Source organism: Hyperolius riggenbachi, chromosome 4 (assembly GCF_040937935.1).
Source record: "Hyperolius riggenbachi isolate aHypRig1 chromosome 4, aHypRig1.pri, whole genome shotgun sequence".
Classification (NCBI taxonomy): Eukaryota; Metazoa; Chordata; class Amphibia; order Anura; family Hyperoliidae; genus Hyperolius; species Hyperolius riggenbachi.
The window spans coordinates 442,059,690-442,086,592 of NC_090649.1; the positions used below are offsets into that span (position 1 = coordinate 442,059,690).

Genomic DNA, 26,903 nt, shown 5'->3' on the forward strand with positions numbered 1-26,903 from the left:
GCATTTATTTACTTATATATGTTTTTTTTCTGAGATAGTATGGCTGAAAGCTCCACTTTAAACTACACTGTTATGAGACGAACGTCAAATAATGGAATCCGCACTCTTGTGGCAGGAGAAAGAGTAGCAAAAGGATAAAAATCAGCTAACATGTTTGGGATTGCACGTCCTTAGTCATAGGGTTATGACTAAGGATATTCCATCTGAAATGTTACACAATTTTTATCCTTTTGCAACTCTGTTTGCGCCTCAATAGAAGTGGACTTTCCTCCTGCCCCAAAAGTGCCGATTCCATCCCTTGATGTTGACCTGCATCTTGTTTCCGCACCACTGGACTGGGAGGTAGAGGTTTGAGTGGTTCATTTGTTCTATTCTACGAGACTAAGAAACAGTTATTAGGGGATGCTCGCTGCTCAACAAGAATTCTAGGGGTTACGGCAGTCAGTCCAGTAGTACTCAGACATTTCTCTGACAAAACTTATGAAGAGAAGGAGGTCTCCATTGAAATACATTGGGAAATACATAGGGAACACATTAGATATAAGTAAGGCTTCACCTCCAGTTCAATGGGAAAAAAAAAATCATACCATCTCGGCACTGGAAGAAAGTAAATATACTCTGGACGAAATGAATGTCAGAGCGGACATACCTTCCCAGCCCTTATCACCCAGGCCTCAAAGAGCAGAAAGAGTCTGGAGAACTGTTTTGCGGAGAACACAATCAAAATCCACGTCTACAAATGCCCTAATAGAGAAATATAACTCATACTGATTTTATTACTTGCTACCTCTTTTGGCGGATTGCCTATCAGGTCAAGGTCTGATTTTCACTGCCTCTGTCCTCCCCGGTTCTCCTCACCCTTGAGCCTATTCTGTCTTCATGCATGGGATGACTCACTAGGTATTACAGCGGGACTTTTCTACAACATGAAATCGCTGCCCATCACCACCTCAATTCATCCTAGGAGGGCCATTCCACACAAATGAAGGAATACCCAGGCAGCATATAGGGACCCAGAACCATCTGGATGGTATAAAGGGCTTAAATACTGTAGATCAAAAAGTTATCTATTAAAATGCAATGCTAAATGTAATTTTGCCTTTTTAAAACAGAGAGTATTTATGATAATTAAGCTGCAAGTCACCAACTGTGGTTTCCCATGATGCATGACTCCTGAATATGCAAGTCATCTCTTTATGCCCTTGAAAGCAAGGTTGCACAGGGTTCAAATCCTGGCTAGGGTAAGTACCTATTCAGTAAGGAGTTAAAGGCAAGACTCCCTAACACTGCAGGGTGGCCTTTAACCCACTGTTATCGCCCTCTAGAGACTCTATAGCAGCCTTTCTTAACCTTTCTACCCTGGAGGAACCCTGAAAATAACTTTTGGATCTCAAGGAACCCCTGCAAACATTTTTTTGATCTCGAGGAACCCTTGCATTTATTTTGCAGGAGGCTTGGTCTTTGAAAGTATGTGTGGCGGTTTATTTAAATTCCCCTATTACACTGCCACTCATCCTATTGTCTCCTGAGCCCCCAATTTAGTGCTTCTTGTTTCAGTACCACCTATTATAGTGTGCTCTATGATACTTCTCCCACGATGGGGGAAAATGCCAAGGAACCCCTGCAGAGTCCTCAAGGAACCCTGGTTGAGGAAGCCTGCTCTATAGAGTGCCGATGGTTCTGCTTATTCCTTCGAGAAAATTTGCATGTAGTTTACCCATGTTTACTCTGTTTGAGGGACTTTTTAGGACTACTTTCTTATTTTCCTTCCTGATAACAGCACATTGTATACATGTATAATGAAAATAATGTACGGTAACATAGAATATGTAGAATGCCGCAAGCCTGAAATGTTACTTCCTGTTCCCTGATGCTGATGCTCAGGCTCTTCCCTTCAATGCGAGAGGCCAAGGAAGAGACTACCAGGAAATATCAGCCTGACATTGTACGTGTGCAAAAAACCACATTTCCTTGTGAATTCCCACCCAACCTATTATAATCATCATTATAGGTGATGTGATGTGATGTCTCAGCAGACCTAAACCCAGAAGTCCTCTCTGCTCTAAAGCCCCCATCTACATCATTCAATTTTTTGTCCGATTCGATTCACTTCATTGATTCGATTCAATCCGACATGTCAGATTGAATAGAATAAATGAATCAAATCGAATTGAATCAAATCAGATAAAAAAATTGTATGGTGTAGATGGGGCTTAAAAGACACGCAACAGCATAATAGCCTTTAAACAAAAAAAACAATTATTTGTTACAGCTGATACAAATCCTAAAATAAATCTGCACGGTTTCTACTTCCTGATTCATGGAAGCAGACATATTGTTAACAGCCTGTGCCTTCAAATAAGCTCATCTGCCATCTCTGCCGTGCCAGTCATGTGACACAGGGAAGAGATAAGATTACAAGTTGTGAATAGACATAAATAAGGGGGTGTTAAACAGGCAGAGCCAGGACAAGGTCCTCCAGCACCCCTAGGCTGAGACACCAAAGTGCTCCCCTCCATCCCTCCCACCCATCACACACTGATTGCTATTAAGACTGAGAGGCGCCCCAGAGCCCCTAACCCCACAACACCCTAATCTCTAGTTACCTGGGTTGAAGTCACTGCCATGTATCCCCTTTTGTTATTTCTCTCTTCAAACACAATAGAGGAATGATAGCTGAGTGAGGTGTGTGCCCCCTCCTACACTGCGCCCTGAGGCTGGAGCCTCTCTTGCCTCTGTCTCTGTCCTGTAAACAGACTAAACTCTTTAAAGAGAACCCGAGGTGGCATTTCATTACGTTAGTGGGGCACAGAGGCTGGTTGTGCACACTAACACCAGCCTCTGTTGCCTCATCGTGTGCCTCAAAGACCCCCCCTGCTCGCCGCTATACCCCCGCAGTGCTGGCGACACGCAGCGTGTCGCCAGCACAATGTTTACCCTAGCGCTGTCTGTCAGCGCCGCTCCCGCGCATCGCCGCTACCCGCCCATGTCCCTTCCCACCCCGCTGATAGGAGGGAAGGGACGCGGGCGGGTAGCGGCGATGCGGAGGAGGCGGGGGAGCGGCGCTGACAGACAGGGCTAGGGCAAACATTGTGCTGGCGACGCGCTGCGTGTCGCCAGCACTGCGGGGGTATAGCGGCGAGCAGGGGGGTGTTTGAGGCACACGAGTGCCCAACCAGCCTCTGTGCCCCATTAACGTAATGAAATGCCACCTCGGGTTCTCTTTAAATACATACAATGCGCATTTCTCTAGGATTTCCTTCGGTCCTGTGCAAGAGTTCAGGTCCACTTTAAAAGGGAATCTGAAGTGAAAATAAACTTATGAGATAATGATTTGTATGTGTAGTACAGCTAAGAAACAGAACATTATTAGCACAGATATGAGTCTCATATTGTTTCCAGTACATGAAGAGTTAAGTAGTTATCTATGCAAAAGATCTTCTCTGAGCTCTCTGACTAATTTAGTCAGAGAACAATGTTATTTTCTGAAGCACTTATCTCAACCTGTCTCTGACTGTTTCTTGTTTGTGTTTGTTTAAAGAGGAACTGATAGCCAAACTATGCCAGGAAAAAAAACAAATATGTAAGTAGATAAATACTTGCTCTACTTACATAAACAGATGTATTGCACTGTCTACATTTTGATTTCAGTGGATTCTATATAATAAATTGGGAGAATTCTGTTTCCTGGCAGAGGCCATCTTGGGTCCCTCTGGCTGAAGCCAATCCTGATGTCATTTCCTCCCTCACTCCCCTATGGCATCCAAGCATACCCCTCCTTCCTGCAGTATCCCCCCTGGACCTGAGGGCAGCATGGTCTATAGCGCCGGCGGTAATGCAGAGTTTAGACGGGAACTTCAGCATCTGGAACCATGAGTAGGAGAGTCTGTGTGCGCTGCCTTTATTCCTCCCTGCTTCGCTCTGTAATGCTGCGGGGAGGAAAGGAAATGCCGAGGGGGATGCTTGGGAGGTATGGAAGGTGTATTATACATGCTAAGGGCTCTAATTTAAATTAATTTCTATAGACCATGTTGCCCTAAAGTCCAGTCTGGGGACCAAGTCCAGAGTGGATACTGCAGGGAGGAGCAGGGATGCCATGGGGGAGTAAAGGAGGAAAGGACATCAGGATTGGTTTCAGCCTGTGGAATCTTGCAGTGAGGCGGAACAAAGGAAGGAAAAAAAAAACCTGGCCTGCACTGCAACTTCTCTTTAGCGGCAGATGTACGAGGTAAGAGTTTTGGGACATGGGGATTGATATTCATCTAAAATAAAAATGTCAGATTGGTAATGGGACTTTTGCATTGCCTCTTTAGCATCAATTTTAGTTACTTAACCACTTAAAGCGGTATCGTCACCATAAAAAACAAATTTCAACAGCAACTGATCTCAGTGTATTAAGTGATAAAGATGCTAATCCTGCATTCACAACTTTCAAAACTTTTTCTGCTGTTATGATTTGGAGTCATCACATACTTAAGGAACACTGGCCCTTTAGTAGTCGTGCCAAAGAATTGCATGCTGGGGGTTCTTTTTATCTATAATCTATTCCTCCTCTTCCCTTGTTTTCCCTGCCAGCTTCTTATCTGAAACCTAATCCCCTACTCACTTGTGTTTACAAGCAAGGCTGAGGCGATTCAGCGATTGGAGGAGACAAGAAAAAAAGTAAAGGGCAGAAATGACATCACGAATTAGCCTTAACTGTGGGCAAAAGACATGGCCCCCACCAGGAACAGAAATCTCTTCATTTACTATATAACATTCACTGAAATCAAAACGTGGACAGTACAATACATGTGTTATGTAAGTAGATCAAGTATTTATATACTTATATGTTTTTTTTCCCCTGGCATAGTATGGCTGATCCTACTGCTTTAAGTACCAGCGGTCTCTGCCCCCTTATGGACCAGAGACAGCTGGTACAAGAAACGGCGGAACACAGACGAATACCGACGAATTGCCGCACATACCCACCGCAATCGCTGTCCGTCTGGATCATTGGCCACCCACTCTGCTGTCTCTATGACGGCAGAGTTCCTGTGAGCCGGTCAGGAGCCGCTTTCATTGGCTCCTGACCCTGCCTATCAATGTAAGCCAATAGGAGCTGCTTACATTGAAAGACAGGGCCAGGAGCCAATGAAATAGGCTCCTGACCTGCTCACAGGGCTCCACCATCATAGAGACAGGCAGAGCAAGTGAGCTGCGCCGAGAGACGGCGGGCATTCAGCGGCGAGATCGGCGGGAGCGACGGAAACGGTGGATGCGCACAGCGGTGGATGATTGAAATCTACACCCTGCCAGCCAGGTAACCAACAAAACAGGGCGTAGATTTCAATCAGCTCGGTCCTTAAAGTGGATCCGAGATGAACTTTTACACATTGCATAATTGTGTTCCTTTCCTATTGTATATAGGGTATTCCTAAAGCCAAATACTTTTTTGTTTTTGTTTTAATACTCTAATTCCCTATAAACTAAATAAACCACGCCCACAGGTTTTAGAGAGCCAAGGCTCTCTCAGACAGTAGCAAGGGCTCATGGGAGCTCAGTCTGGAAAGGAGGAGGGAGAGGTATTACTAGCCAGAGGTTTCAGAGGCAGAGGGGGGGAGGAGGGAGAAGGAGGGGGGGAGGAGGGGGGGGGATTAGTTTTTTTGCTCAAGATACAGATAAGCCTGCCTCTGTGTAATGTTTACAAACAACATGTCTGCTGTCATTGTATCACAGGAAGAAGTGATCATAGTCTATTAAAGCTGTTTGCAGCTAGATTTGCTGTGTAAACTATCTAAACTTTAGATAAGATATATAGACAAGTTACTTGTTATAGTTAGTTTTTCATTTCGGATCCGCTTTAAGTAGTTAACATATGGAAATGGAGAATTGATTTTGGATTTAATGCCTATCAGTTAATCTGGTCTTAGACACACACACACACACACACACACACACACACACACACACACACACACACACACACACACACACACACACACACACACACACACACACACACACACACACACACACACACACACACACACACACACACACACACACACACACACCTTTTATGCATCACAATTATTAAACAACTTTTGTTGTGAAACAAATTGAACAACCAAAACAATTTGCTTGCTATTGTTCAAAGAACTGATAAGACATCAATCCAACTGTTGGATTGACGGGTTGTCAGTCTTATCAGTTCAGTGAATAATAGCAGAAGTTCATACAGTAGAGGGCGCTCTACTGTTTGAACTTCGGCTAGTCACAGAACGCTTCAAGAAGTGAAGAGGAGACTGAGAAGTGAGACAGCACGGATCCCAGGGACTAGCGCCGGATTGGACTGGTGATGTATTGCTGCCGCTATGCTGCATTGGTCGTCGCCGAATCGAATGCCGCTAGCGACACACACCCGACAACGATTGAGCAAAATTTTCCGTCTGGTCTGATCGAATGCATCGACCGATGTCGGGTGGCAATCGGTCGGTCAGCATTTGCGTTAAAAATTTCACAGCAGATTCGATCACAGTGATCGAATCTGCTGTGTATCGGCGGGAATTGGACCCAGTGTATGGGTTACTTAACTCTTTAAGCTTTTTCTGCCAGGAAGTTCAAAGGGTTATTAGCTCTGCTCTGCTTCAGCAGTTAAAATACCGAGTGTAATTTGTAAACTGCAAATATTAGAGAATGATGCAATGTTACTGAAAATAAAAATAAGAGACTTTTCTTTGCTGCTAATGTTCTATTATTATCCGTACTACACAAACAATTCATTATATCATACTTTTTTTTTCACTTCAGTGTCACTTTAAGCCCATAAAAAGCAGAGTCACTATAACGCTAATCCAAAATTCTTTACCCACTAGAGACAAACCACACCTAGAAACCAACCACACCTAAAGACAACTAACAGCTAGAGACCACAAAAATTTAAAGAAATCCTGTATTAAGAAAAATGTCCCCTGGGGAGGTACTTACCTCGGGAGGTGGAAGCCTCTGGATCTTAACGAGGCTTTCCCTGTCCTCCTCTGTTCCAACGTTGGCCTGACTGGGTTCCCCCAAAGCGCGGCGATGTAAAGATTTACATTCCACGATCCAGCGCAGGTACACTAGCTACTCTTCCCTCGGTTAGGCGGAAATAGCCGAGCCTGATCGATCCGCTCTACTACGCAGACGCGAGTCCTTTTGCACCTGCGCAGTAGAGCGGATACGATCGGGCTCAGCTATTTCCCCCTAGCCCGAGCGAAGAACCGCTACTGCTCCTTCGCTGCATCCCGGGAAGGTAAATATATCAAGCCTTGTCAGGGGAGGATTGCCGGAGGATTCAAGGGAGCCAGCACTGGATTGCCTGCAGCTACAGGGATGGAAGAAGATTATAGACTTCTGTGTGCTAATTCATAAAAATCTTCACAGGTGCGGTAGATATATGGAGATTTACTGAACTAAATTGTCGGTAACATGAGAAGAGAAGCTGGCTGAGTTGATACATTTGCTGTTCTTTGTGCAGAGACAGTATTACAGTAAGGGCTCGTTTCCACTATCGCGAATCGCATGCGGATTCGCACATGTAATGCAAGTGGATGGGCCTGTTTCCACTGTAGCGTTGTTGAGGTGCGTTTTTTTCAGCGGTAAAAAACGCACAAAATAGCAGCAGAATTCGCCTGCGAGTGGAATGCATGCGAATCGCATGCAATGTATTTAATAGGGAAATCGCATGCGGTTTCCCCATGCGTTTTTTGCCGCGAATTCGCATAGGTACGAATGTAAATTCACACAGGCAGTGACATGGTTAAAATCGTATATACCCTCACCTATGCGAATTCGCATGCAAATTCACGGCAAAAAACGCACGGGGAATCGCATCCGCATGCGATTTCATCAGCGGTGGAATCCAGGCGATTCTGCACCGCAATAGTGGAAATGAGCCCTAAAATAGGCATTCCCAACTTCCCTTTAGATGTGCATTTTTGTTATACTGCCTCTGCTTGCCCTGAATCTGCTCTGAGTCTTAAGTCTTTCTAAACAATCTATTTAATTGCCACAGCTTAGAAGAACTTCAGGGAATTTTACATATGCAGGCTTTCTGATGTGAAATACACATCTGAAAACATGTACCCAATAGGTTAAAAACACAGCCTAGGGTATTCATGGGAAGCCTTGTTTGTTCACCTATCGCAGCTGCTGCCTGGGAGATTTGTCTCCATTAACTTTGCTCTTATCGCTCCCTTATCACCTCTTCAAAGCAGGTGGTATTCACCGTGCCATTACCACCTGCTGTAATCTTTATGAATTGACATTTACTGACATGTGTTGGAGGTATTTACAGCACAAGTCGGTAATTTACCACACTGCTCAGGAATTTCAGCTTTTCATGCAGTTATGCTGGGAATACATAGTTTGTTTTTGAGCTATTTAGATGGCTCTATAGATAATTTCCGACATGACCGATCTCCCATTCGATTGTTTCGCCGCTCGATTTGTGATATCAGTGAATGGAAAAAGATAAGAAAAACAAGCGGAAGATAAGACAATCAACTGCAGAATCGAGCGGGGAAACAATCGAACGGGAGAATCGAGCGGCAAAAACGAGCCATGTATGCCCAGCATAACAGCTTTTATGAACTGACATTTTGCTAAGTTCTCAGCAACGTCAGCTGTTTTTAGCATTACCGCATGCGGTAATGCTTTATGAATCAACCCCTAAGGGCCCCATTTCCACAGGGAAAGTGATGCGAATGCAGCTATGTAGCCGCTTTGCATCACTTCCGCTGGTGCCCACGTCACTTCCGCATCTCCCGATGCAAAAGTCAATTGAGGAGATGGGACGCGGCTGCGGCCGTGTGAGAATCTGCAGCATGCTGCAGATTCTCGGATCGCTCCACACAACATGCACACAGTGGAAACTATTCCATTGCCATGTATGTGTTTCAGCATACACAAGTGGGTTCACCACTTCTAGTGGAAACGGGCCCTTAGTCTACTTGTGTACTTGTGGCTAGCTGCATTCATGTTTATCAGTTTGCAATCAGGTTATCTAGTTTAGCGTTTAGTGCATAGTATTCCTCTCATTTGTATTCAAGGAGTGCATGTAAAAGACAACTGAAGCGAGAGGGATATAGAGGCTGCCATATTTATTTCCTATTAAGCAATGCCAGTTGCCTGGTTATCCTGCTGATCCTCTGCATCTAATACTTTTAGCCATAGACCCTGAACAAGCATGCAACAGATCAGGTGTTTCTGACATTATTGTCAGATCTGACTAGATTAGCTCCATGCTTGTTTCTGGTTTTATTCATACACTACTGCAGCCAAATAGATCAGCAGGACTAGAGGCAACTGGTATTGTTTAAAAGGAAATAAATATGGCAGCCTCCATATCACTCTCTGGGGGGTGCTGCACACCTCTGTTGGTTTCATTCCAGTTGCAGCCCAATTAGGAGCACTGCCAATTTCTTGCTGTTCTCTGGAAAATGTGTAGACCATTTTATAGCTAGCTGCCCCAGGTGTACACTATGTTTTTAATTGTTAGTTAGAGGTTAGGTCTCTTCCATGGAGATCCCTCAACGTTGGTGGAAGAGTCTAGTACTGAACAATCTGTGAGCAAACTGTTTTGGAAGCTAATGTCTTCCATTCGCTGCATCTGTTTTTAATGCAAGTTGTGCCATCTGCCCGTGTTTTGGGCTCTGCACATCTATGCAGCTGGTCAATTTGGGTGCAGCCTGCATTTGGAAGAGCTGCCATTTACTTCTGTTGTAGAGACCACACTTGCCTGGAGACCACCCACACACCTAGAGACACCCCACACGGCTACAGATGACAGCAGGGTTTAACCCTGAAAATAGTAAAATGTTTCTATTGATATGAAATGGACCATCTGGCCATAAATTGCCACATGTTGAGGGGACAGTGAGGCAATATGCAAAACACAGATTTTGTGGGAATTGCCATGGCTTAAAATAAGGAAAACTACTATAATTTTGGACAACTTTCCTTAATTGCTTCCAGACCAGTGCGGTTGAAATCTACGTCCTACTTGTGGCTGCGCAGCTCTGACAGGACGTAGATTTCAACAATCGTTGTTGCACAGTCCCGCCGCTCCTGCTGATCTGCCCCCACCGCAACTCACTCGCCCTGCCTTGAGTATGACGGCAGAGCTCTATAAGCCAGTCAGGAGGCGATTTCATTGGCTCCTGACCTTGTCATCTCTGTAAGCCAATGCCATTGGCTTACATTGATGGACAGGGTCAGGAGCCAATGAAAGTGGCTCCTGACCGGCTCACAGAGCTCTGCCGTCATAGGGACGGCAGAGAGAGGGATTTGTGGCGATAGAAGAACGGGGTGACCGGTGAGAGCAGCGGATCAGTGTGGCGAATCGTCGGCAAGTGCAGTGTTACGCTGTTTTGCGGTACTAGCAGTCTCTAGTCCCCACCCTGGCGTTTTATTAAGCTACATGATTCCCCCCTACCTGCAGCGTCCCTCCCACCCCTCCGATCGCCGCCAGCGTGTATGCCCGTAAAGAAACCCGTTCTGAACGGGATTTCTTTTAGGGCTTCCCCCGTCGCCATGGCGACGAACGGAATGACGACGTCATCAGGCTGCGCAAGGGTCTCGGGGGGGGGGGGGGGGGGGGGTGTAGTGGCGCATTGGCGGCGATCGTCCCCCACACACAGCTAGCAAAGTGCTAGCTGCGTGTTTTAAAAGAAAAAATTATTAAAATCAGCCCAGCGGGGCCTGAGCGGCGCCCTCTGGCGGTAATGGACGAGCTGAGCTCGTCATTACCGCCAAGGTGGTTAAGGGGCCAGAGACTGCTGGTACGGAAGTAGGTAATCAAGTTGTACTTCACAATAATGATAAAATAAATGTGAGCGCTCCCATAACACATCACTTCTGAACAGTCACTCCAATAATGCATCATTTCCGGACAGCCACTCCCATAACGCATCACTTCCAGACAGCCAGCGAACATGCAGATCATTCATTTACGTCGCTGATAATTCCGGCATACATTTGGATACACGGGTTTAAAGCAAATATAAGTCATGGAGAATCAGTACCACTAATATGTTTGTAATGGGCCAAAAAAGGACCAAAACCCCCTCTACAGAAATAACTCTGGCAAGTACAATTATCCCTTCCTATAACAGAAGGTATGTGCATGTATTCAGCATTATATAGGCACCGCATAAGTCACCCCCGGACAGTGAGAAAATATGCACATGTACCACTGCCCAAAATAGGGGGCTGTAGCTTAATTTTGCCAACTTTGCCTAATCAAAAGTCAACTACACATCAACCACACAACAAATGTGAGCAGCATCAGCTCTCCTGTCTAGACAAACAGCCAAACAATGTACACAATACAACGCATCAAAAGGAGAGAAATGAGAATGTCACCGATGAGCGCAGACCTGCAAAATGTTGATCTACTAATATATTTAAAGCACACCTGAAGTAAGAGGGACATGGAGGCTGACATTTGTTTCCTTTTAAACAATGCAGATTGACTGTCCTGCTGATCCTCTGCCTCTAATACTTTTAGCCACAGACCCTGAACAAGTATGCAGATCAGATGTTTCTGACTGAAGTCTTAATAGGTTTGTGCAGGCTTATTTCGGGTGTGTGATTCAGACACTACTGATGCCAAAGAGATCAATAGGATTGCCAGGCAACTGGTATTTAACAGGAAATTTATATGACAGCCACCATATAACTCACTTCCAGTGTCCTGTAAAACACCCCCGAACTGTATTGCCTTCTCCACATAAACCCACCAAACCCTGTTATGCTATCTTCTCATACGCCTGTCACTCCCCTCACTTCCTCATGTGACCACAAAGCCCTGTGGCCTCATGTGCCCACCAAACCCTGTGGCCTCATCTCCTCCTGTGCCCACCAAACCCTGTGGCCTCATCTCCCCCTGTGCCCACCAAACCCTGTGGCCTCATCTCCTCCTGTGCCCACCAAACCCTGTGGCCTCATCTCCTCCTGTGCCCGCCAAACCCTGTGGCCTCATCTCCTCCTGTGCCCGCCAAACCCTGTGGCCTCATCTCCTCCTGTGCCCGCCAAACCCTGTGGCCTCATCTCCTCCTGTGCCCGCCAAACCCTGTGGCCTCATCTCCTCCTGTGCCCACCAAACCCTGTGGCCTCATCTCCTCCTGTGCCCACCAAAACCATGTGGCCTCATCTCCTCCTGTGCCCACCAAACCCTGTGGCCTCATCTCCTCCTGTGCCCACCAAACCCATGTGGCCTCATCTCCTCCTGTGCCCACCAAAACCATGTGGCCTCATCTCCTCCTGTGCCCACCAAACCCTGTGGCCTCATCTCCTCCTGTGCCCACCAAACCCTGTGGCCTCATCTCCTCCTGTGCCCACCAAACCCTGTGGCCTCATCTCCTCCTGTGCCCACCAAACCCTGTGGCCTCATCTCCTCCTGTGCCCACCAAACCCTGTGGCCTCATCTCCTCCTGTGCCCACCAAACCCTGTGGCCTCATCTCCTCCTGTGCCCACCAAACCCTGTGGCCTCATCTCCTCCTGTGCCCACCAAACCCTGTGGCCTCATCTCCTCCTGTGCCCACCAAACCCTGTGGCCTCATCTCCTCCTGTGCCCACCAAACCCTGTGGCCTCATCTCCTCCTGTGCCCACCAAACCCTGTGGCCTCATCTCCTCCTGTGCCCACCAAACCCTGTGGCCTCATCTCCTCCTGTGCCCACCAAACCCTGTGGCCTCATCTCCTCCTGTGCCCACCAAACCCTGTGGCCTCATCTCCTCCTGTGCCCACCAAACCCTGTGGCCTCATCTCCTCCTGTGCCCACCAAACCCTGTGGCCTCATCTCCTCCTGTGCCCACCAAACCCTGTGGCCTCATCTCCTCCTGTGCCCACCAAACCCTGTGGCCTCATCTCCTCCTGTGCCCACCAAACCCTGTGGCCTAATCTCCTCCTGTGCCCACCAAACCCTGTGGCCTCGTCTCCTCCTGTGCCCACCAAACCCTGTGGCCTCGTCTCCTCCTGTGCCCACCAAACCCTGTGGCCTCATCTCCTCCTGTGCCCACCAAACCCTGTGGCCTCATCTCCTCCTGTGCCCACCAAACCCTGTGGCCTCATCTCCTCCTGTGCCCACCAAACCCTGTGGCCTCATCTCCTCCTGTGCCCACCAAACCCTGTGGCCTCATCTCCTCCTGTGCCCACCAAACCCTGTGGCCTCATCTCCTCCTGTGCCCACCAAACCCTGTGGCCTCATCTCCTCCTGTGCCCACCAAACCCTGTGGCCTCATCTCCTCCTGTGCCCACCAAACCCTTTGGCCTCATCTCCTCCTGTGCCCACCAAACCCTGTGGCCTCATCTCCTCCTGTGCCCACCAAACTTTGTGACCTCTTTTTCTCATACACCAAACCCTGTGACATCTGCTTATATCACCACCAGCTTTGTGAAATTCTACTGGAGGACTCCATGTTCTCATATGATAACACAAGCACCATATTACAAAGACTTACCTGGGCCTCACCGAGGCCAAGTTCAATCATCTCCACGGACTTGCGGAGCAGACCAGACTTCTCATGCACCAGATTGGCCTCTTCATCTTTCTTTAGGCATTTTATGGTTTCCAGCAAACTGTGGAGGATGGAGTTGTGTTCATTGCGTAGAGCCTCCAGACCTTGCATGACCAGCTTTGTGTTGGAGATTATCTCCTCTTGGGACAGCTTGTCCAGCTTCTCCTCTCCCCGGGGATACATCATCACTGACATGCTCCTATAACAGACAAAAGGGGTACACATTCACTGCCAGGTCCTGTAATAATGAAAGTTACAGGGGTACATAGCTAGGTTGGGCAGATAAATGGGGTGCAGGATCTGGGGGGCTCAGGCACACAGTTCTGCAATGAGAGCAGTTGAGATGACACAGGTGTGTGCTCTGTCTGATCTCTGGCTCCCTCTGCTGACTGTTATGTGCAGCTCATCAGGTACAGACAGCTGGAGAGGTGTGACTGGGTGTGGCTCACACAACTATGCAGACTACAGCAGATGGTACAGAAATAGATCTAACATAATTACACTGTACAACACTGTGGCACCATAACTGTGCCAATACAAACCCTGTCACTGCCACCCGTCACTAACTTTGCCAGCATTACCCCTCTCACTGCCACCAGTCACTAACTGTGCCAATACAAACCCTGTCACTGCCACCCGTCATTAACTGTGCCAGCATTACCCCTCTCACTGCCAGAGGAAACGGCATTAACTCCCTCACTGCCAGAGGAAACTGCATTAACTCCCTCACTGCCAGACGGACCAGCATTAACCTACTCACTGCCAGACAGACTATTATAACCTACTCACTGCCAGACAGACTATTATAACCTTCTCACTTCCAGGGGGACCAGCAGTAACTGCCTCACTGCCAGGGGGACCAGCAGTAACCGCCTCACTGCCAGGGGGACAAGCAGTAACCGCCTCACTGCCAGGGGGACCAGCAGTAACCGCCTCACTGCCAGGGGGACCAGCAGTAACCCCCTCACTGCCAGGGGGACCAGCAGTAACCCCCTCACTGCCAGGGGGACCAGCAGTAACCCCCTCACTGCCAGGGGGACCAGCAGTAACCCCCTCACTGCCAGGGGGACCAGCAGTAACCCCCTCACTGCCAGGGGGACCAGCAGTAACCCCCTCACTGCCAGGGGGACCAGCAGTAACCCCCTCACTGCCAGGGGGACCAGCAGTAACCCCCTCACTGCCAGGGGGACCAGCAGTAACCCCCTCACTGCCAGGGGGACCAGCAGTAACCCCCTCACTGCCAGGGGGACCAGCAGTAACCCCTTCACTGCCAGGGGGACCAGCAGTAACCCCTTCACTGCCAGGGGGACCAGCAGTAACCCCTTCACTGCCAGGGGGACCAGCAGTAACCCCTTCACTGCCAGGGGGACCAGCAGTAACCCCTTCACTGCCAGGGGGACCAGCAGTAACCCCTTCACTGCCAGGCGGACCAGCAGTAACCCCTTCACTGCCAGGCGGACCAGCAGTAACCCCCTCATTTCCAGGTGGGCAGAATTAACCCCTTCACTGCCAGGCGGGCCAGCATTAACCCCCTCATTTCCAGGTGGGCAGCATTAACCACCTCACTGCCAGGCGGGCCAGCATTAACCCCCAAACTGCCAGGTAGGCCAGCATTAACCTCACTTCCAGGTGGGCAGCATTAACCCCCTCACTGCCAGGTGTGCCAACATTTAGGCATTGTTCACATCAGGCAACGCAGATGGCCGTGGGCTTGGAACGCAAAGCACGCAATCGCATGCCATCTGCGTTGCTGATCCCAGTCATTACAGTGAATGGGATCAGCGCTGTGCTTTGCCGAAGCAGCGCAAATAGTCTGAACGTCAGAAGTGCTGTCTATGCACTTCTGACGTTCCTGCGTGTCACACATCATACAGGCTGCTGAAATGCGCACAGCAACATGTATAGTATGAATGAGGCCTAACCTCCTCGACAGACGGGCCAGCATTAAGCCCATCACTGCCAAACTGACCAGCGTTAACCCCCTCACTGCAAGAGGGGGCAGCATTAACCTCCTCACTTCCAGGGGGACCAGCAATAACCCCCACACTGCCAGGGGGACCAGCAATAACCCCCACACTGCCAGGGGGACCAGCAATAACCCCCACACTGCCAGGGGGACCAGCAATAACCCCCACACTGCCAGGGGGACCAGCAATAACCCCCACGCTGCCAGGGGGACCAGCAATAACCCCCACGCTGCCAGGGGGACCAGCAATAACCCCCACGCTGCCAGGGAAACCAGCAATAACCCTCACGCTGCCAGGGAAACCAGCAATAACCCTCACGCTGCCAGGGAAACCAGCAATAACCCTCACACTGCCAGGGAAACCAGCAATAACCCTCACACTGCCAGGGAAACCAGCAATAACCCTCATACTGCCAGGGGGACCAGCAATAACCCCCACACTGCCAGGGGGACCAGCACACTGCCAGGGGGACCAGCAATAGCCTCCACACTGCCAGGGGGACCAGCAATAACCCCCACACTGCCAGGGGGACCAGCAATAACCCCCACACTGCCAGGGGGACCAGCAATAACCCCCACACTGCTAGGGAGGGGGACCAGCAATAACCCCCACACTGCCAGGGGGACCAGCAATAACCCTCACACTGCCAGGGGGACCAGCAATAACCCCCACACTGCCAGGGGGACCAGCAATAACCCCCACACTGCCAGGGGGACCAGCAATAACCCCACACTGCCAGGGGGACCAGCAATAACCCCCACACTGCCAGGGGGACCAGCAATAACCCCCACACTGCCAGGGGGACCAGCAATAACCCCCACACTGCCAGGGGGACCAGCAATAACCCCCACACTGCCAGGGGGACCAGCAATAACCCCCACACTGCCAGGGGGACCAGCAATAACCCCCACACTGCCAGGGGGACCAGCAATACTCCTCACACTGCCAGGGGGACCAGCAATAACCTCCTCACTGCCAGATGGCCAAGCAATAAACCCCACACTGCCAGGGGGACCCACATTAACCCGCTCACTGCTAGCGGGACCAGCATTAACCCCCACACTGCCAGGGGGACCTGCATAAATCTCACCGCCAGGGGAACCAGCATTAACACTCTCACTGAAAGATGGACAAGCATTAACCCCTTCACTGCCAGGGGGACCGGCATTAACACCCTTATCGCCAGGGGTACCTACCTTAACCCCCTCAATGCCAGGGGAAATGCATTAACCTTCACACTACGAGGGAGAACCAGTATTAACCCTCACACTGCCAAAGGGGTCAGCATTAACTCCCACACTGCCAGGAGTCATTAACAGGAGACCAGTATTATCCTCCACACTGTCAAGGAGACCTGCGTTCACTCCCACACTGACGGGACAGCATTAAGAACCCGAGGTGAGACTGAAAAGGAGGCAGCCATACTTATTTCCTTTTAATTTAAACAATACCAGTTGTATCTTGTATATTAGTGTACACCATTGTCTGTTTATGTACCCCATGTTTGTTTCTTACTTTGTACAGCGCCACAGAATATGTTGGCGCTTTATAAATCAATAATAATAATACTGTGTATCTAATACTTTGAGCCATAGACCCTGAGGGGTATGGTCTGCATATGCAAATCAGATACTCTCACTCAGGATTTACTGAATTAGCCTTATGCTTATTCCAGGGTTTTGACACTACATATACCAGAAGATCAACAGGACTGCCAGGCAACTGGCATTGTTTACAAGGAAATAAATATGGCTGCCTCTTTTCTCACCTCGGTTTCCGTTAACCCCCACTGCCAAGGGGACCAGCATTAACCACCACACGTTTAGGGGGACTTGCATTAAAGCACACCTGAAGTGAGAGGGATATGGAGGCTGACAATTATTTCCTTTTAAACAGTGCACATTACCTGACTGTCCTGCTGATCATCTGCTTCTAATATTTTTAGCTACACACTTTACACAAGCATGCAGATCAGACGTTCGTTTCAGGTGTGTAATTAAGATACTAATGCAGCCACCCCCTCCCTTTAAATTGTTAACCTTTGGCAGGGCCCTCCCTTCTACCAGGGTGTCCAGCATTAACCCCCTCATTGCCAGGGGGACCAGAATTAACCCACTCACTGCCAGGAGTGGGGTAGCATTAACCCCTTCTCTTCTAGAGGCCCCCACATGTACCCCTCGCTGTCACGGAGACAGGCTTGGACTCTCGGTCACAAGGGTGAGGACACCCAGTTTGCTCTATCACAACAATCAGCCATGACAGCCCTATAATTAACCCCTGGAGTGCTGGCTGGCCAGTCTGCTTTGTTGGCTGGGCTGCCCTCCCCTCCCCCTACATAAGGAGACGTCAGACTCACCTCTCCCCTCCACACACACCGAGCGATGGGGGTCTGCCAGACACAACTGCGGCAGATCACCTGCAAAACACAAACCAGGAGATGATCAGACTAGTCCTTCCTGTGTGCAGCCTCCACCCAGCCCCCCCTGCCACTGCAGCTGCTGAGCCCCTCCCATCACTGACCTCACTGGCCCCACCCCCTCCACCAACTGCAACCAGCATGGCTGATACATTGTATCGCCTGTATATAATACAGTACACTGTACTGCACTGTATATAATATAGGGTATCTTTAGTATATAGTGCACCCTACTGTATATAGTGTTACTGCATCCTCTATATATAGTATGCTGCACTGTATATGGTGTGCTGCAGTGCATACCCTGTATATAATACACTGCACTGTATATAGTTTTACTGCATCCTCTGTATATTATACACTGCACTGTATGAAGTGTGCTGCATCCTATGTATATAATACGCAGCACTGTATATAGTGTGTCCTCTGTTTATAATGCACTGAACTGTATGTAGTGTGCTGCATCCTCTGTATAGAATACACTGCACTGTATATAGTGTTACTGCATCCTCTGTATATTATACACTGCACTGTATGTAGTGTGCTGCATCCTATGTATATAATACACTGCACTGTATATAGTTTTACTGCATCCTCTGTATATTATACACTGCACTGTATGTAGTGTGCTGCATCCTATGTATATAATACACTGTGTGTCCTCTGTTTATAATGCAATGCACTGTATAAAGTGTATCTTTTGCATATACTGTACTGCATTGTATATAGTGTGCTGCATCCTCTGAATATAATTCACTGCACTATATATATTTTCTGTATATTATTAGTATTATTATTGATTTATAAAGCGCCAGCGTATTCCATCACACTGTACAAAGTAAGAAAGAAACATGGAGTACATAATTCAGACAATGGTATGCACCAATATCCAAAATACAGAATCAGTACAAATACAGACTTCGTAATTACAGTGACATGATGAATAAAATGTATAACAAACTCCAATACACAAAAGGCTGAGAGAGCCCTGCCCTTGCGGGCTTATAATCTAAATGAATTTGGGGGCAACAAGAGGTGGGGTAGTATACAATAATAAACGTATCTAGAGGCAGTGTGCTTTCAGGATATCTAATAAAAGTGCAACTTGGCCGTAGGTCAAAGGAGGAATGGCCTAAGGTATAGCCTATGATATAATACACTGCACTGTACACTGAGTGGGCAAACAAATTAGATACACCCCTAATTTGAAAGTAAAGCAGTCCAACGGCGAAGTAGAGTGACGTAACAACGTAGAGTTGCTTATATAATCAACACTCAGCTTTGGACGACGTAGTTATCATGGAAGTTGTCAAAATGTGTAAGACAAAAGATTTAAGGGCCTGTTTCCACTAGACGCGTTGCTATGCGGAGACCGCTCCATTTTGCAACGCAAGGAAACTGCAACCACTTCATGTCAATGGAGTCGTTTCCATTGACGCAAATTTACCTACGCGACCTGGCGCGATGCCACGTGGGGGAAATTATGGATAGCATGCTGCAGTTTTCCGCAGCACGCATCCGAGTCTCCATAGCCACCGTCAGGAAGTTGCATGACGCGAGGCATCCTAAACGCCAGTGGAAACGGGCCCTTAGGCCTTGTTCACATTGCGTTCCAATTGCGTTGGGTGTTTTTGACGCACTTTTTTTTTGCGATTCCTGGCTTGGGTGGGCGGTGCGTTTTTGTTAAAAGTGCTTTTCTAAGCACTTTTCCAGAGTTTTTTTTTTAATTCACTCCCTGACGCAAGTCAGGAAGTGAACTCTTTGACACGGAAAATAATAAATACAATGTATTTAGTCTTAAAAACGTGAACGCAATCACTGCACAAAGCGATTTTGAGAGCGTTTTGTGTTTTTCCTATACTTTCAATTGAGGCAGAATCGCCTCAAAAAAGGTACATTCACCGCTTTTCTGAGCGGATCGGAAATGAACCACTCAGATGTGAACTCTCTTGTAGGGAATCATTGCACAAGCGGTTTTAGGGCGATTTTGACAATCGACTGCGCTTGAAAAAGGACAAAAATGTCTCCAGTGTGAAGGAGTCCTTAGTGACTTTGAACGAAGGATGATTGTAGGTGCAAAAAGAGCTGGTGCTAACATCTCTGAAACAACTACTCTTTTAGGAATTTCTCGCCCAACAGTATCTAGAGTGTTCAGAGACTAGCAGCTGAGAAAAAAAAAGCTTCATGAAATAATAACTATTCTCGTCAAAAAAAGGCTGGTGAACGAGCAGGGGCGTAACGATAGACCCTGCAAGGGATGCAGCCGCAGGGGGCCCAGAAGCCACAGAGCGCTCCACCCTGGGAGACTGAAAACTAAGGGCAACGAGAGAAAAACATTTCTGCTCTCTGCACAATTGTTCTAATGACTGCATCTGTACAGCCACTGATAAGGAATCATACAAAGTTTTGTAGACAAAGATTTGTAGACAAACACTATTTTGTGTGCAGCAGGGTCTTCTGTACAGCTCCCAGCCCCCAACCTCTCTACCCCTTCCCCAGTGCAGTGTACTGTAGTGATGCTGGAGAAGTCTGCAGAGACATTTCAGCTCCATCAGGACAGAGTGAAGCCAGAAACCCACTAGGAGACTGAGCTGGCCATGGAAGCAGGTTAAACTCTGCAATCACAATCACTAACTAGCAATCACAATCACAAATCACAAACGCCACCGATTGTGATTTTTCATTAATTTTGTTATGCGATTGCGATTTGTGATTTTCATTCGCATTGCATTATCCCTCTTAAAATCGCTCCAGTAAGCAATTGCGATTTGAGATTTGCAAATCGAATCACTATAGTGGAAAATACTTCTCATGATTTCTATGATAAAGGCCTCGATTCATAAAGCATTCCCGCATTCGGAAATGCTGAAAACTGCTCACTTTACCAACCACACAGCAAAATCTGTATTCATAAAGGCTTTTTCCGCATGAAAAGCCGACATTTGCGAGCAGAGTGATCAATCACCACCTTGCGCGGTGATTATCATAGCAAAAGTAACAAATGTCAATTCATAAAGATTAGAGGTAGCGGTATGCGGACGGGTATTACTGCTACCTCTGATGTGGCGAGAAGCGTGCGGAATACATTGCAGTGAATGGGACAGACCTCCCAAGCAGCTGCAGAGAGAACACCGCACGGAGGGATTCCGCCTGCTTCTCCTGTTTCCGCATGTCTCCCGACAGCCTAACGCCTGCCTACAGCGGAATATCTCCGCACGCCTGTCACAACTAGCAAAATTTTTATGAATTACCACCCTGAAGGCGGAAATACCGACAGCGGTGTTTCCCCGCTCGACGTTACCTTCCCGACAGCACTTTTATGAATCGAGGCCAAAGTAGCAACCCTAGCGATTTAGGGGCTAGTGCACACCAGAGCGGTTCTGGAGCGTTTTTAAAAACGGTTGCAGGGGGGAAACTGCTTGGCTAATGAAAGTGAATGGAACGGTGCACACCAGAGCGGGTCGTTTTTTTCCACAAAGACAAACTTGGGGGCTGCAGCATTTTTTAGATTTTTGAGGCATTTCTGCCTCAATATTAAAGTATAGGTAAGTGGAAAACCGCTCTGAAAAATGCTAGATCAGAGCATTTTTTCAGGCGTTTTTGTTACAGAAGCTGTTCAGTAACAGCTTTACTGTAACAATATATGAAATCTGCTACACAAAAACGCTCCAAAAAACGCTAGGCATGTTTAGAAAACGTCTCTAAACATGCCTAGTATCGTTCTGAAAATCTGCTTCAAAAACCTCTAGTGTTTTGCGGATCTGCTAGAGGTTTTTGGTGTGCACTGGGCCTAAAAATCACTAGTGATTTGCAATTTTGCTATTCAGCTGTTTAGTGGAAAAGGCAGCGATTTCGAATCACTAGCGATTTGAAAAAGCCCTTGCTAATGCAATGCTATAGAGGATTTTTATAAAATCAAATTGCTTAAACGGGCACTAAAGCAAAAAATTATAAAATTTAAAATATTTGCAAACATATACAAATAAGAAATACACTTTTTCCAGAGTAAATTGAGCCGTAAATGACTTTTCTCCTATGTTGCTGTCACTTACAGTAGGCAGTAGAAATCTGACAAAAGTGACAGGTTTTGGACTAGTCCATCTCTTTATAGGGGATTCTCAAGGATATATTTATTTTCAAAAGCACTTAGTGAATGGCAGTTGCTCTGTCCAACTGGCAAAAAACTGGGTAGGGAGCAGGGAAGCTGGTCAGCATCATTGTTTAAATCCTTTTTAGGGAATATCTTTATAAAGAATAAAAGCCTTGCTGAGAATCCCCTATGAAGAGATGGACTAGTCCAAAACCTGTCACTTTTGTCAGATTTCTACTGCCTACTGTAAGTGACAGCAACATAGGAGAAAAGTAATTTATGGCTCATTTTCCTCTGGAAAAAGTGTACTTCTTATTTGTATATGTTTGCACATAATTTAAAATTTTATGATTTTTCGCTGTAGTGCCCCTTTAAGTGGGATCACACCCATAGCATTACATTAGCAAGAGTTTTCAAATCGCAAATGGCTCAGAAAATTGCTCCTAGTGGGTTTCTGGCCTGAGTGTAATGTGCTGAGGCTGGGAGCACACTCCTCGGTCGGTTTTCTGTATGTGTTTTCTGCACTCCATGTGCGTCTGTATATGTTTGTATCACAGAAGCTAATGTAATTGATAGAGAAAATGCATGCAGTGCTTCACTGCTGTCTGTTTTTACTTGCAAGGGGAAAACACATCCTATTGTGCACTAGCCATTTGAATAACATTGGTTCTCAGTTAACCTCTGCAGAAAGCGAGTGGAAGAGGAGGTGGGGAGTATGGCAGGAGGGGGCCCCATCCATAGTTTGCAGGGTAGCCCAGTGATTTCTAGTTACACCCCTGTGAACGAGAGAGGTGAAAGACGAGTAGAACGCATAGTCCGCAGCAACAGAAGGGCAACAACATGACAAATTACAGCTGAATTCAATGCAGGTGGTGCATCACAAAGCAAATCCCAATGCACAACAAGACTGATTTTGCAAAGGATGGGCTTTAGCAGCAGGAGACCATCAAGAGTGCCTTTGGTATCACAGAAAAATAGGAAAAGATGCCTATTGTGGGTTGTTGCCACTGTGCTTGATTAGTCTCAAATTGGTTTGAGGAACATCAGTCAGGGCTTGTTTCCACTGTTGCGACGCGATTTCGGCCGCATTCCGACGCTTGTAAAAACGCATGCGGATGCGTTTCCACATGCGTTTTTACCCGCGATTTCGCCTGCGATTTCGCATGGCAGGGTGCCATGCGAAATTAACCATGACACTGCCAGGGCTAAATAAAATTGAAAAAGGTGCGAAATCGCACGCGAAATCGCGGGTAAAAACGCATGTAACAAACGCATGCGTTTTTACTATTAAATACATTAGCGGCGATTCGCACGGATTCCCGACGCAGGCGAAATCGTTGGCTCTTTTGTGCGTTTTTTTCACGCTGAAAAAAACGCACCTCAACAACGCTACAGTGGAAACAGGCCCATCCACTTGTATTACATGTGCGGATCTGCATGCGTTGGACGCATGCAGATTCGCGATAGTGGAAACGAGCCCTTAGAGTTTAACCTGCTTTCATGGCCAGCTCAGTCCCTGACTTTAATCCTATTGAGCATTTGTGGGATGAAGTCGAAAGATCACTTCATAGCTTGGAAAGCCACCATCCAATCTAACCCATTTAAAGCCTGGTACACACTTTTAATTAAGATTGGTCAATCACTGACCAATTTTACCACCTCTATGTAGTACAAGGTCCAAAAGAATTTGAATACTACAGAATATGTAGTTAAACCCTCATACTACATGGAGGTGTTAAAATTGGTCAGTGATTGGCCAATCATAATCAAAAGTGTGTACCAGGCTTTAGAGCTGCATTATGTCAGCAAGGATCAATATTACTCAGCAACGGTATCAGCATCTGGTTGAGTCTATGCCAAGAATATCGGCTGTGATCAGAGCTAAAGATGGACTAACTTGTTATTAGAGGGTCACTCAGTGTATATAGTGTGCTGCATTCTTTGCATATAATACACTACACTGTATATAATGTGCTGCATCCTCTGTGTATATTACACTGCACTGAATATAGGGTGCTGTATTCTCTGCATATAATACACTGCACTGTATATAGTGAGCTGTATCCTCTGCTTCCCTATGCCTCCATGGCAGCACATACGGGTATTGGCCCCGCCCCCAAATTACAGGAAATTGTTCAATATAAAAGTTAAATCAGCCCCACCCAGGAAGTGTCTTTTTTCTCATTGTCCCTCACTTCAAAGGACGTTGCAGGAGTTTTACTGTGGAATTTTTCACTTTCATCCCTGACCTGGCCTCATCATTGCACAGGTATCCTCCCCTGCAGCAATGCCACCATGATGGGCTCTAAAGGCGCTTAATCCATGGGGATCCCGTTTTGCTGGACTTTGGGGGTACACTGTCCTGGTCAGCCTGAAGGCAGGGCACTTATGGTGCCTAGATGGAGGCTAACCATTGTATCCATGTCTTACCCGCTCCAATGGTGCGGCAGGGCTGGCATTCGTTCCCCTCTTTCATCTCTTTTCCTCTGTGGTGAGTATGGCTGTGCCCGGCGGACATCCGTTTTCCGCTCTCTCGGACCCCCCCCCCCTCCCTCACCTGGGTCCTTCATGTGCGCTCCCCCTCCAGCTTAAGTTCTGCAGCAGCCGCCGCTATTAGTAAGAGGCAGCGGGCGGGGATGACTCACCTCTTCCGCGTTCCAGCGTTCGTTCCACTGTCGTCACTTCCTGCAATGCCGCACACTGTATTATAAGTGGATAGCATTGCAGGAAGTGACGACAGTGGAACGCACGCTGGAACGCGGAAGAGGTGAGTCATCCCCACCCACTGCCTCTTACTAATAGCGGCGGCTGTTGCTGAACTTAAGCTAGAGGGGGAGCGCAGATGGGGGACCCAGGTGAGGGGGGGGGGGGGTCCGACCCTGTTCCCCGCTGCTGTGCCCAATACCCCCTTCCTGCCCGCTACCCCCTCCACCTCGACGGCAAGTCTAGGACCGCCCCTGGGGGCAGGGCGCTACTTCTTCTTGCTTGAACCGGCCCCTTCTTCTTGCTTGGACCGGCCCTGGGGGCAGGGCGCTACTTTTTCTTCTTGCTTGAAGGTTGAGGCACTTACTCTATTATAAACAGTGGGTTGCAAAAGTATTTGGCCCTGTTGAAGTTTTCCACATTTTGTCACATTACTGCCACAAACATGCATCAATTTTATTGGAATTCCACGTGAAAGACCAATACAAAGTGGTGTACATGTGAAGTGGATCGAAAATCATACATCATTTCAAACATTTTTTACAAATAAATAACTGCAAAGTGGAGTGTGCGTAATTATTCGGCCCCCTGAGTCAATACTTTGTAGAACCACCTTTTGCTGCAATTACAGCTGCCAGTCTTTTAGGGTATGTCTCTACCAGCTTTGCACATCCAAAGACTGAAATCCTTGCCCATTCTTCTTTGCAAAACAGCTCCAGCTCAGTCAGATTAGATGGACAGCATTTGTGAACAGCAGTTTTCAGATCTTGCCACATATTCTCGATTGGATTTAGATCTGGACTTTGACTGGGCCATTCTAACACATAGATATGTTTTGTTTTAAACCATTCCATTGTTGCCCTGGCTTTATGTTTAGGGTCATTGTCCTGCTGGAAGGTGAACCTCCGCCCCAGTCTCAAGTCTTTTGCAGTCTCCAAAAGGTTTTCTTCCAAGTTTGCCCTGTATTTGGCTCCACCCATCTTCCCATCAACTCTGACCAGCTTCCCTGTCCCTGCTGAAGAGATGCACCCCCCGAGCATGATGCTGCCACTACCATGTGTGACAGTGGGGATGGTGTGTTCAGAGTGATGTGCAGTGTTAGTTTTCCGCCACACATAGCGTTTTGCATTTTGGCCAAACAGTTCCATTTTGGTCTCATCTGACCAGAGCACCTTCTTCCACATGTTTGCTGTGTCCCCCACATGGCTTGTGGCAAACTGCAAACGGGACTTCTTATGCTTTTTTGTTAACAATGGCTTTCATCTTGCCACTCTTCCATAAAGGCCAACTTTGTACAGTGCATGACTAATAGTTGTCCTATGGACAGAGTCTCCCACCTGAGCTGTAGATCTCTGCAGCTCGTCCAGAGTCACCATGGGCCTCTTGACTGCATTTCTGATCAGCGCTCTCCTTGTTCGGCCTGTGAGTTTAGATGGATGGTCTTATCTTGGTAGGTTTACAGTTGTGCCATACTTCTTCCATTTCTGAATGATCGCTTGAACAGTGCTCCTTGGGATGTTCAAGGCTTTGGAAACCTTTTTGTAGCCTAAGCCTGCTTTAAATTTCTCAATAACTTGATCCCTGACCTATCTTATGTGTTGTTTGTACTTCATGGTGTTGTTGCTCCCAATATTCTCTTTGGCCTGGTGCACACCAGTGGAGTTTTTCTGAGCATTTTGAGTTTTTAAATCTGCTGCTACTGTTATCCTATGTGTCTGTGCACACTGGAGCAATGAGGTTTTGTAAAAAAACCCCATAGCATTACATTGGGAAGAGCTTTTGAAACCTCGAAAAGCTCTTCCCAATGTAATGCTATGGGGTTTTTTACAAAACCTCATTGCTCCAGTGTGCACAGACACATAGGATAACATTAGCAGCAGATTTAAAAACTCAAAACGCTCAGAAAAACTCCACTGGTGTGCACCAGGCCTTAGACAACCTCTGAGGCCGTCACAGAGCAGCTGTATTTGTACTGACATTAGATTACACACAGGTACACTCTATTTAGTCATTAGCACTCATCAGGCAATGTCTATAGGCAACTGACTGCACTCAGATCAAAGGGGGCCAAATAATTATGCACACCCCACTTTGCAGTTATTGATTAGTAAAAAATGTTTGGAATCATGTATGATTTTCTTTCCACTTCTCACGTGTGCACCACTTTGTATTGGTCTTTCATGTGG

The 26,903-nt window shown here is 47.4% G+C and overlaps 1 protein-coding gene across 3 annotated transcripts in view; it reads right to left on the reverse strand.

The window, feature by feature from the left end:
* KLC4 (kinesin light chain 4) overlaps nt 1-18,003 on the reverse strand; it is a 66,599-nt gene extending 48,596 nt beyond the window's left edge. For all 3 annotated transcript variants that reach the window (XM_068232596.1, XM_068232598.1, XM_068232597.1), the window contains exons 1-2: nt 17,865-18,003; nt 13,485-13,740 (exon numbers count right to left, since the gene is read on the reverse strand). In XM_068232596.1, coding sequence (XP_068088697.1) covers nt 13,485-13,736 — 252 coding nt within the window. In that variant the 5' untranslated portion in view covers nt 13,737-13,740; nt 17,865-18,003. The remainder of the gene's footprint in view (nt 1-13,484; nt 13,741-17,864) is intronic.
* Nucleotides 18,004-26,903: the final 8,900 nt, after the last annotated feature.